Source organism: Uranotaenia lowii, chromosome 2, assembly GCF_029784155.1.
Source record: "Uranotaenia lowii strain MFRU-FL chromosome 2, ASM2978415v1, whole genome shotgun sequence".
NCBI lineage: Eukaryota > Metazoa > Arthropoda > Insecta > Diptera > Culicidae > Uranotaenia > Uranotaenia lowii.
Genome location: NC_073692.1, coordinates 305,295,836 through 305,309,144, shown reverse-complemented (window position 1 = coordinate 305,309,144; position 13,309 = coordinate 305,295,836). Strand labels below are relative to the sequence as shown.

General features: G+C 32.5%; 1 protein-coding gene across 7 annotated transcripts in view; it reads left to right on the top strand.

The window, feature by feature from the left end:
- The window catches only part of LOC129744490 (retinol dehydrogenase 14), a 94,580-nt gene that overhangs the window by 56,484 nt on the left and 24,787 nt on the right, over nucleotides 1–13,309 (top strand). For 6 of the 7 annotated variants that reach the window (XM_055737022.1, XM_055737025.1, XM_055737026.1 and 3 more), the window contains exon 3: nucleotides 7,551–7,689. In XM_055737022.1, the coding sequence (XP_055592997.1) occupies nucleotides 7,551–7,689 (139 nt within the window). Of the gene's footprint in view, nucleotides 1–7,550; nucleotides 7,690–8,062; nucleotides 8,930–13,309 lie in introns of those variants that run through there. The other variant, XM_055737029.1, reaches the window with a different exon arrangement.

The window sequence follows — 13,309 nt, the reverse complement described above, 5'->3', positions numbered from 1 at the left end:
AATTAAATCATTATTACAGCAATCAATATTCGTCTTCTAGTTCACATCGAATCTATATTCACGATTTGATAGGGTAAATTGCTTGAGAACCACGAGCTTCTGCAAGCACATTCGATCACGAGCTACAAGTAGACTGATTATCCTAATCCAAATGATCTATGTTATACTTTAGATATCTTTATCAACATCGTTTTTCGGGAAATTCGAGATTAAACAATAACTTTTCAGATTTATTTTCTATATAACAATACTAGGAAATTTGCATTTTTCGTTGATAATTCGAAGAATTTGCAGGAAATTTTCTATTTTGAAAACATGTTATTCTAGAAGCATGCTTCCTATTCAAAATCGGTGCAAAAAAATGAATTTTCGAGTATTTATTTTTTATAAAATAGACCATCAAAGGTCGAAAAATGATGGATTTTCCCAACTCAAATTTGCAAAAATTTGAAATTAGTTTAAAGTCTTCCATGAAAATGTTCAAATCAGTGAAGTTCAAGCTCTTTATTACAATAAAGTTAGCAAAACACAAATTTTTATACAAATCCTCTATCTTTTATTGTCATTTTGATAAACCGAGTTAACCATCATTTATTGATGTTAATCGTTATATATTAGAATTGTATATGGTGAACCGGTTGGATGAAAATTTTGACAATCAGTTCAACAAACAAACTACCAGCTAAATCTTTAAAAAGCTGATTTTTGCACGTATTAGCTTCAAGATGACTTTGCCATTGCATTCATCAATAAAATAGGAAAAAAACAGAAGCAATCTTCAAAAGACCAAAAAACTTCATTATATAACGTGTTTTTCTTTGACATTTCTGCAATTCTCAGATTTATTTCCGATACAATCGTTTTTTGTAACGTCACCAAAAATATCCAATAAGACTCTCGGCACTAACTTGTTTAAATATTCCTTGGATGATAATACCGTTCTGATCAAGGTGTGTATATATAGGAGGTTCTACCGAATATCAAATTCCCGATTCAACTGCGGAACTCATGAAGTTTGTTTACCAACAAACCACAGAAAAGCTGAACAAATAATCTTATGTTTGTAAACAAGAGAGCCCCGCTAACTCTTCGCCTACTTACTGTGAAAGTCGGAAAACCTCGTGATTAAAAAAACCTTGGTTTTAACATCCGCCAAAAGTATATTTTTCAAGTAACTACGACTATATACCATGTTAGTCTTTTTATGCTGTGATCCACCAGTTGAGTAAACTGTGGCAACAATGAATTATTCATTTTATTCAAATAATCAACCTTGTCAACGAAATAAGGACAAAATTTGTGTGGAATAAAAACACTCTACTCAGCAAAAATAGTTCGTGTAATTTTAGATCGGAAACGATGCACGAAAACGGAACATTGTTTTTGATCTAAAATTCTATCACGAGGTGTATATTTAGATCGAAAGCGATGCACGAAAATGGAACGGCTTATTGTCGTATAAAAATACACTGTGATGTAATATTTTAGAATTCATTCTGGATATTTGCAAAATTTAGAAAATATTCAGGTTTCAAGTATAAAAAGCCTTATGAGAAATTGAGAAATATAATAAATATTTTAATTAGACAATTTATTTTCAAACAAATCATTAGAAGGAAAATAAAAACGTTCACCACATAATGAGCAGCGCCGGAAGTTGCATCAAACTTTGACGAAGATGGTTAGCGTCACCAGTCCGATTGTTGAGAGGATTTCCTTTTCGGACAATCAGCATCCACGTCACTGTAAAAAAAAAAAGAAAGAAAAACTGTTAAGTTTCGACCACTTCAGTTATTTTGTATTTCACTTCATTTACCTTCATCTGTCCGGAACTCCGTGGCTTTTTCGGTCTTTTATGATCATTGATTCAACTGTGTACTGATCACCACCACCAGCCTCAACGCCCTCAGAAAACAGCCGTTTCGGCGTGCGGTGATCCTCGAAATTAGCTGCCGAGTGCTGACGGTACGATCCTTTGCGATCTTACGACATGTGCTGGGACTTGGGTTCCTATTTTTGACAGACTTTTCACTTAAATTTCAGGATGATGTTACAAATCATCATCTCGAGTGAAAACTAATGAACTTTAGCCGCAAAAGAAAGGAAAACGATGGATCTGTCATGTTTTACATAGTTTTTTATGTCAAATTTTATCCCATCGTTGCTTTCTAGATCATGCAGTGTAAATTTATTGCAAAGAGTTTAATTTTTCACTTTTTATTCTAAATCGATGAAAAATAGACCAAAAATAGTTTGAAATTATTTCGTTTTTGAACTACACTAGGAAAAAAAATAGACGCCACACGTTTTAGATTGCGTATAGTTTTAGAAATTTTTTGCTGTGTACAAAAAAAATATTTAAATGTCAAAATATTTTTGGAAAAAAGTGACGACAATTATAAAAATGCAAGCTTCTGGATATTATTTTCGAAGAATCGTTTTTTATAAGAGTTGTTTCTGATCATATCTTTAACGCTACTGAGAAATCAAACATCGAACAGCTCGCTCACCCGCAACTAAAACTATTGTTATTAACAGTTTTTTCAAACTTCTTCGGTCTCAATAAATTGAATTAAAGTAAAAAAAAAACTCTCATACCAAACTAGTAAAGTTGTAATTGCAACATTTCAGCTTGGAAAGCAAAAAGTGTTATTTGAATTTTCTTAAAAGGACCAGAGGACTAGAGGATTCATCCGAATTGATTTTAGATCTCTAGGAGTTATATTTATGTTTTAATTTTTTTTTCAAAACAGCAAAAGGTATACGGTGTATAAACTCCAGGAAATAGTCTTAAAATCCAAAACTTTACGCTTCAGGACATACTGGCATACTGGAAAATCATATACAGTGAGTGGAACAAGAATAGTACCACTTTTGCTTGTTTTGCTTGTTAAAGTATGAATCATTCAAAATCGTCCAAATTTTCTACAACGATTTGTTTCAAATTTTTCAAGCACAAGTTTCCGTTTTTGGGTGAAGCCATTGACGTTGAGGTCCAAAAATATGAAAAAGGTTGCGAAATTAGAAGAGTACCACTCATGTTTTTCTATAAAATCAGGATTATTTCTAAAAATTTACTCTGTAGATGTGAAAAATGTTACTACTAACTATTTGAATAGATCACTGTATTTTTAGTCGTTTTCTAGTATTCCAAAGGTTTCGAAGGAGGTTTTTAGAGATTTTCCTCTGGTACCAAGAAATGTGACAATTTCGACTGTAATTCTTCAAACGTTCCGGTATAATTTTGAATAAGAAAAACCCGACTGAAATAAAAAAAAGCTTTGATTTTTTTTAGTAAACTGCACTTTTTCCAGTTTGAAGTTGTAGATGGCAGCACTATGTTGCTTTTAAAACCAAATTAAGTTTCATTATTGATTTTATGGGTTTATTTGGCCAATATTCATTATCGAAATAAATAAATAAATATTGGTATAAATTTTGAGATTGTTTTCCAACAACATTTTTTGGAGTTTATGGTAGAGATAGCTTTTCTGGATTTGCATAAACTCACCAGCACAAAAATATACCACTGCCAAAGTTTCTGCTAATCTCAACTTCCGATTCAAATGCGAAGCATTCTAATAATACTGCTAGCCATCTGGCCCAACAAACTTCATCGGAAAGTACAACATTATTCTGATTATCGTTCCTTTTTAGTGACCTTGATGAAGTTCTATTTACTTTATTTGGTGATTTTAGCATATCAATTATTAATTCTGTTAGCAGCAAGAAAGTGCTGCCATCTCCAACTTTATAATGATAAAATAAAGTTTGACACATTGAAAAATTAATATTTTTGAATGTAAAGCCCGTAATATTTGTTTCAAATTTAGCCTAGATTCTATGTATCAACATTTAACGTAATATCAAATGTTATAGCTCAAATGTCAAATTCCTTGGAGCTAGAAGAAAATCTCTTAAAATCTCCTTCCAAACCTATGGGTAGAAATGTTATCAATCCCAGAATTTATTTTGACCGAAGCAGAAACAGTTTTAGAAGGGAAGATTTTGTTAAAATGATTTTTCATCGCGAACCTTCGAAAAACATATATTTTCTTGTCTTTACCGAGCCTTTATTAAATGTTTAGATATTGAGTAGAATATTCTTACAACTTTGTTGAGGAGAGTTAGCACCAATCTTCATATGATTGGCGATACTTATATCTAAATCATCTCATTTTCGAATAATCATATTGCAGTGTAAATATTCCGAAAAAGGAAAATTTAAGTTATTGTTGTGATTAAAAAAAATGTTACATAGAATGTTAAATTTTCGATTAATTCATAAACACTCCACTAGTAATTAACCTCTTTTGCATACGAATCCATATATGCTTTTGAAGAATTTTTAATATTATTTTGAGCTTCAAAGCAGAATTATAAAAATAGCAATGAACATATGCATCAGAACTACCATTCGTATATAGAAACTTAAAAAACAATTTCAAAAAAAAATCATTTCTTACACTTCTTTACAATATTTTTGGTTTTTGAATTTCTTATAAGTAGAAAAAAAAGTTGCCTACATCGACAAAAAAAAATCTAAAGGATTTATAATTCATGTTGTAAAAATAATTTTTATAAATTTTTCACAGTAAAGATACATTTAAAAAAGAAAACATGAAAAAACATTGACGATAATTTCTTTAAAAGAAAATCATCGAATTCTTAGAAAACTACTCCGAAGTACCAGAAGCTGAAAGTCTGAAATTTTAAATTGATAATTGAACTGTAGGGTAGAATGAGGACACTTGATTCCATTTTCTTTTGTCCATGATATGTTTTTGTATAAAATAAGCATCTTGCCGTCATTTGCATTTTCTGACAGCGTTTGACATCAAGTTTAAATGCTCCCAAAATTAGAACGATGCTGATACCTACCGTTGACGGATTAGAATAATTTGGAAAAATGTATTTTTTAAAGTTATATTTGATTTTTGTTATCTTAAACAATGATGACTCATTTTTTTTCCAAATTAGTTGGTCATTATTACAAAAATGCATTGCACAAGATACATTTAAAAGGGAACTTTATAAAGAAAGAATAACCGCCGCCCGAGGGGTTTTGGGTAGCGTTCAAGTCTTCTATGCCAACATGGTCATGAGATCGGATCTCGATTATAACATACGAAGTACGCTTTTTGTAGGTTGGGGGTTTTAGCATTTGTAAGATCCATCATATCCTCGAAAAATGTACGAGTTAGTGTTAAGTTAAGGAAAACTCTTCGAGGGAACATCAAGTTTCATTGAGATTCTATATGTACAGTGGTTATTCGATTTTATCACGATAAAAAAAAATGTTTGGCGTGAACTCAGCGAAACTGTTGAAATTTTAATTTTTAATGGTTTGAAATGATTGATATTTAATCAATTCTAAAACACTGGATATGCGTATTAACATGGACAACACTGGATAATGATAAGTTTCAATCAATTAGTTACCAATAAAATCAATTGCAATTTCACGAATTTTCCTTGAAACCAAATAAAATGTTTCATTGCGTAAACCAATAACTTTCGTATGAAGAATTTTGACCTCATCAATGAAAGAATCTTTTCGATAATACCTCATTCCAAAAGTTTGAAGACATGCACCACACACAACTTGCCATGATTTGTAAGATTAATTACAATCCCTTCCTTTCCCGAATTATTGTTACCTAATAGTTGAGTCGCTTCGTTTAAATATTCAGCTAACTAATAAAGAATACGAAGGGAATTTCTAACATAGAATGTCAACTAACAATATAAGAATATCATCGGCACAAAAACAAGTTGTGAAAAATTGCATTGAACTGAGCAAATGAACTATTTGCTCAACAAAAAAAATTAACTGCACACAGGTTGGCTTTTTTTTCTAAAGAAAGAAAAATTAAATATATTTTAAGACACACTACCTATGTTCGTAGTGTTCATTTACAATTTTTGTTTGTATTTTTTTTATTTTTCGGTATTATATTTTACTAAGTAACATATTTCACCTATTAAAATCTAGCGTGAATTTGGCGAGTTGTAATAAAACCGTTTAGTGATAAAATCAAAAAACTACTGTTTTGGTATTGTATCCGAGTGAGTAGCACATTTTTCTGAAAGGCCTTTCAAAACCTTTCTTAAAATGACCGACTTTGATGCCTGAATCGATATCACACTTCAACCAAAATGAGCTATCAATGCTGAAATGATAGCATAATTTAGAATTGCATTTTCCCGATGGCATAATAAGGTTTATTTAAAGCATCAATGTGTCGAAATATGATGACAAAACACCAAAAAGTTGCATAATTATTCCCTCGAAACTTGTTTTTGAACGTTGGCTTAAAAAAAAGCATAATTAAGGTTTCAACGTAACCCAAAAGTTGGCATTGTACCACCTTTATTCGAGGAATATGTGACCAAATTTTACTTTCAAGGCATGGTAGGAAAATTAGGTAAAATTTTGTCATAAAAGTATGCTCAGGTTGTGAACTTTTTTCTTGATGCAATCAACAAGCCTTTCCATTCAACTGTCGAAAATAAAGCAGCACGATGTTTGCAATTATAAATCAGAATGTTACAGCTTGAAATTTCATATTCATCTGACAGTCAAACCATTATTTATAATGTTCTGCAAATCTTCAATCGACTTTTCAAGGGTGTCGTTTTTTATTACAAATATCGCCAACTGATGATGCTGTTTTTCGCGCTCCATGTCGTAGTAGTCTTGATACTTGTGGTATTATATATCTCAGAAAGAAAAACGGATCTGATCTGCTAATACACTGTTTTGGTCAGCGTTCAAAAATAAAATGTCTCTAATCAATAGCGGATTTGTATTTATGCCATCCAGAGTTGAAAAGTGATTATTTCGACACTTCAAACAGTATCGAAAAGTGCTACTTTTTCAGCCTGAATGCAGTGTCAAAAAGTACGTTCCACGAAATACATAATCATAAATTTTTATTCGTTGGCATGCTCGTCTACATGTTGTTTTTTGTTGACATGCGATTCTTGAAGGTTAATTAACTTTTTGTTCCTTGATGCCTTGATAGCTTTTGTATCAACAACTACCAATTTCACATTTATCAATTTTAAAATCATACATAGCTTTGTATGAGAAAAATCGGTGGAGTGCTAGAAGGTTTCATGAAATTCATGATTTTCCCTGATTAAAATTGACGAAAGAAAAAAAAAGACAAACCTAGAAAAGCACAAATGCCTAATTCCAGCTATACAACGGAATTTATGTTATCTCATCTTATTGCATTGATTATATTTCCATTCCACTCCACATGACCGAATTGAAAAAAAAAACGAAAAGCGAATCCAACAGCTTCAATCTAGGAATTGTAAATTTTATCATTCCAACCGATCCATGTTCCGCCGATATGGAGGACTTCTCTCTGTGCTTCGATTAAAGTGATTACATAATCGACAGTAATTAATCAGCATGCCGGATCAATCTGATCTAGCATGAACGGATGTGAACGTAAAGCATGTCGAATTCGTTTAAGCGCCATCATTTTTTGAGCTTACAATAACCTACCTTCTCTGGCTTCCGATTTCGTTTTTAGCGCAACATGGAAGGCAAAACCGTCATCATCACCGGTGCCAACTCCGGCATCGGCAAGGAAACCGCCCGGGATCTGGCGAAACGGGGCGCCCGAGTCATCATGGCCTGCCGGAACATGGAAACGGCCAAGGAAGCTCGCGGTAAGTAGTTTACGATTTAATAGTGGTCTTACGTAGTATTTAGGTTGATAATTTTACGTGTTGTATATTTTGGTTGTGGATAAATATTTTAACTCGATATTTTGATCTGTAAAAAAAGTAATAACCAATCTAAACACGGAAGATAACGTCAGTCAAAGTTACTCAAAATTTGGGAACACCCATAACTGTTTTGGAGCTGTACATTTGTATGAAAATTTTAATTTCAACAGGATGTTGCACCTGGATAACACAAAAACCCAGTTGTATGTAAAGTGTGCACGTAAATGTTACACAAAGTAGTGGAACAACTCTAAATTTTTCGAAGTAACTGACCAATCTCCTGGCCATTGTGTGGTTTATTTCCCTTTCGCAGAGGAAATCGTTAAGGAAAGCGGAAATGAGTCGGTCTTCATCAAGAAATTGGATCTCAGCTCACAAGCCTCGGTTCGGGAGTTCGCTGCCGATGTGCTGAAGACCGAATCCAAGTTGGATGTGCTGATTCACAACGCCGGGTTTGCTCAGGTCTTCCGGAAGACCAAGAGTGTGGATGACATTGAGTTCACCATGGCCACCAACCACTATGGGCCATTCTTGTTGACACATCTGCTGATTGACTTGCTCAAAAAGTCCTCACCGAGCCGTATCGTAGTAGTAGCTTCCGAGATGTACCGATTTGCTTCGGTCAATTTGAACAACCTGAATCCGGTTGGAACTTTCCCGGGATATCTGTACTACGTTTCGAAGTGTGCCAATATCATGTTCACCCGAGAGTTGGCCCGCAGATTGGAAGGCACCAACGTTACGGCTAACTGCCTTCATCCCGGTATGATCGATTCCGGTATCTGGAGGAATGTTCCATTCCCGCTGACCCTTTCACTTGGGGTTATCAAACTGTTCTTCAAAACTAACGAAGAGGGAGCCCAAACAAGCCTGTATCTTGCTTGCTCCCTGGAAGTCGAGGGAGTCAGCGGAAAGTATTTCAGCGACTGCAAGGAAACGGGACTGACGGCCGGGATCAGCGATATGGACAAGGCCAAGAAGCTGTGGGAGGAATCGATCAAAATCGTTAAGCTGACGGATAAGGATCCGAAAATCTAAGCGAGAACCGTTTTTCTCATTTTGTGTTATTGTTAAGTGTACTGTCTTAGTTCCCGGTAGATAGGGTTTATTTTGTACCAGATAACTTAAATCACGCTTTGTATTTTGTAAACTTTTGAAATGAATTTATTAACAATATAAATATTTCCAATTTTTAACCGTTTTTGTGTATCACATATCGACTATTATGACCAGTGAGGGTACTTTTGTTAAGGTAAACTTCAAAAAAAATTATTTATTAAATAATCGTAGAAAAATCCATTGTGAAAAGCTCAAACACTTTTATTCCCAGTCAGCATCAGCAGCAGCAAAATACAGGCGCAATCTTAGTGCTCGCTCTTAATGAGGGGGTGCCCGGGTGTGATTTTAGAAATGTTCAAAAATTTGTCAATGAAACTAACTTCAATATCTAATGAAAAAGGACAGTCCTGTGCACTGCCCCTTCTCTTCCAATTTGATCTCCTTGAACTAAATCAGAGGTATTTTGAAAATTTTTAAAAATTAGAGAAGAAATCAAATTTATTTTACCCAATTCTTCCATTTAACATTTTTCGATATCTTTTGATAAAACTTCAATCAGCAAATCTATAATTTTCCCTGCGAAAAAAATTTTGATTTAAAGTTGATTTTCGTATTTTGTACCAAGGAGGCAAAAAATTATCAACTTATTAGCTCATTAAGGAATGTCTCATAATAAATGTATTTAATGAAAGTACATAATACACTTGTTGTTGAAAAGAAGAACATTTTGAAATATCTTTAAATAATCTGTTTTTCCTGAGCTTCTTTATATTTAGGCTAGTGCAAGGTTACAACAACGAAATTTTAATGATTCTAGTTTGCAAATTTAAGTTCGAAAAAGCAAATACTTGAGATAATTTTTCTGATCTATGCTATGCTTTGATTTTGTAACAAATTAAAAAAAAAAATTAAGTATTGTTCTGATACATTTTTCCGAATAGTGAACCGAAAATATCGAGTTGTTTTTATCAACTCTGAAGTTAATTTATTTATTTTGAATTTTTGTCGAAGAATTTCAATTCTTAATTTAAATTTTACACTGAATTAAAATGTTAGTTTATTAGTTTATTCATATTTTGTAATTTGAAAATTACTACATTTGAAAAAAAAAAATCTTTGAAATTGGAAACATAACGATATATTTTAAGGTAAATTTTGAGCCTTGTATCACACATACAAATTTACTACACAATTTTCAGGCGTTAATTTCTTCGATAATATCATTTAATCAGCGGGGGGCGTTGAGTTCAGAAATTCGACAAAAAGGAGCGGTGAGTAAAAAAAGTTTGAAAGCCAATGGCCTAGATAACTCAACTTTCATTTATTGAGAAAAAGACTGGAGTTTTGAGATGTTTTCTGCAAAATCGGAAATTGCGGTTAGAAGTGTATCAAGAAATTTAGGATTAAAATTTTTTATAGTTTATCACAAAAAAAATGTATCCCTTCATTTCAAAGATTTCAATTTTTCCATTCAATTTTATTTCAGGCAATTTACGGAAAAAATATTGAAAAAAAAATGTTTTTGCCTGTCTTTGTTGAACATACATGTCTGTTTTCAATTGGATTTTTTTAAAGATTAAAAAGTCAATTATTTTAAGAGCAACCTCAACTTTAAATCAACATTAAACCAAAGCGAACCAATATTTTAATATACTTTTTGCGCAGAATATTTCAAAATATGTTAATTTAACAATCTATACTAATGGCAAATGTTTGACAAGAAATTGTCAAAAACTACAGCTAAGAGATTCTTTGAAACATTTTTCAAAAAAATATCATTTTGTAAGCGTCAAAAATATTCGGTTCATTTGTTTTAGATTTCAAATATCTGAAACCTAAAACTCTAAAATTTACCATCAGTCTGGATTTTTTTTTTGTTTAAAAGAAAAGATCATATGTTAGCCAGAAATGACGAAATATAAACCCCGTCTAAAGTAAGCATTCCAGATTGCCCCGTTTCATCTGGGGTTGCCAAATTGAGCAATGATAGGCTTTGTTTGAAAACGATTTTTTCAGAGATATATTCAACAAAATTGATTAGAATGCGCTTGGGATCAGAGGGATGCAAGTGCCCAAATGATATTTTCGAGAAAACGCGCTTCAAAGTTGTGAAGGTGCTCGATTTTTCATATATTTTTTGGATTCGAGCAGTTTTAATTCAATCATAAAAGTGTTCAAAAAAATTATAAAAAATCTGATTTTGGCACCAGATGTACATTGAAATATGAAGAATCGTTAGGTATACTTAACTCAAAATTGATGACTTTGGCACTTGCACCCCTCTGAATCTGAGGGCCTTAATCGATTTTTGAAGCATCGAACAAAATTTCATGTGGTTCAAAGAACAACCTATTTAACCAATTTTTCTCTTAATTTTATTCAAAACATGGATAAATTTTGCCCAGTTTTGTCCGGATATTGCTGGATTTTTGGATTGGAATATTTGATGTTGAATGGCCGGTTTTGACCAGGTTTAAAAAAAAATTGACCCACGTGGTCATGCAACTTTTGAAAGAAATTCAATTTTTTTTAATGATAAAGTTTTTTGTAGAGCTAATGTTGAATGTAATTGAAAAACTAAACTTTCGTGAATATTCCAGAAAAAACGGTTTTAGTCTGTTTGTATAAATAATTGTTACAATGTTAAACGAAGGATAAGAAAGTTAGAGGTGGTTTGGGCGATTATTGGTAAACTAGTCACTCGAATGGAAAATTTCACTACAATTTAAGTTTCTTTTCATAAAGGTTATTTTAACAACTTCTTTTGTTTGATAAACATTCCCACGGAGTGGAAAATTATGAAAATTCGATGGCAGACTAGAAAAAGTTCTAAATTTTTAAAAAACCCTGAGCATTTTCGTGTATTTTCAAACGGTTTTTTCCCGCATGTGGGTGGGGGGAGGGTGGTAGGAGGGGTAGGGAAAATGAAAAGCATATTTTTTTCTTATACATTATGATTTCTCAAAACGCCTCCAACTTATTCAGCACTACATTTTTGAAGACGTTGTGAATTTTATTAAAACAATTTTATGTCAAACTAACTGACCCAGCAAACTTTATTGAGCCTTTGAATTTTCACAAACATAATGTTCATGTTTGTTTATGAAACTGGATTAATACCGTGAAATGGGGTGAATTAAGACTGTTTTTGGACTATGTTCGTAATGCAAAATAGTTGGGATTGTTTACTACCAATTTTTGAACAGATTTTTTTTTGCACCTTCCAATTGAAGTGAATAGAGATAATGGCTTATTAATCGAGGAAAACGTTCATTCGAGTTTACATCACATTGAACGTGGATCAGTGCGTTGATTTTCGATTCGCAGATTTTTTTTTGTTTATTCCAATTCCCTGTAATAACCTTTTTCTCAATCATACAGTATTCATACTTATATTCGTTTAAATCCTTATGGTGTTTATTAGTTTACATTTCATGATTCACATGACAAATCAGACTCTACTGGCATTCTTCTCCCAGCACAACCGCATTGCATACGTCTGAAAAAAAAAACAAAAAAAAAACATATTTTATCACAAGACAGGATAGAAAAAATCAGCCAGCAAAGATATTGTCGATGATGTAACCAGAAATTTGTATGGATTTGTATGTCTTCATTCATGGATTTTCATGTTCCTTCCGAATAATATTTCTCATAGGTATATTTCCGTGATCCGATCCATCCAAGTTTAGCATTGCACTTTGTGCTAGGCCTATAGGATTAACTTTAGCTTGCAACTTGTAAGATTTTTAAGGCGGCTGATTTGGACACTCTAGTTTCCGTTAACAAACTCTCAAGCGAACGAGGTTTTTGAAATTTTTATTTGAGTATTCTTACATTCCTTTGCAATTGAGCATTAAAAAGATTTAGAAACGGTTTTACGAAGAGATTTTTCCTACTATTCTTTTTTTTTTTTCAAATAATATTAACGTGACCGCACAAAAGCATTCCGGATCAAATCAATGCTCGCAGTGTTTCAACTTTATGTGCTTATATGGGCCTTTTTGGATTCAATGCACTTTATTTTTCGGAATAAAAGAATCTATGCATTTCATTCATTGCCAAATCACATTATTTTTATGGTTTCTCAACTTCTGGCGAATTAAAAGTATTTTAAGATTATAATTCAGCTACAAGAAATAATGTAGCTGAAAATAATATTTCGTGCGTCACAACGCTTCGCAAAACGACGCGTTGTGACGTCACGAAACTAAATCGCTCTGAAATAAATTAAAATCAAAATTTAAAAAAAAAACATCGATTTGTTGATTGTAATGAATTTAGACTTTTCTGGAGTTTCATAAAAAAGAGCAGAAAAGACCGGTTTTGTAAAAAAAAACGTAAAGTTGATAAAGTGGCGCGTTGTGACGTCACGACTTCTGTTGCTTGTATTTTGATAACAATTTGTTCAATAAAAATACTGTAGTGATTTAAATTCTGAACTTAGAAGTTCAATATTTATAAATGTGCGCAAAAAAACAGTGAAATTTACATAGAATAT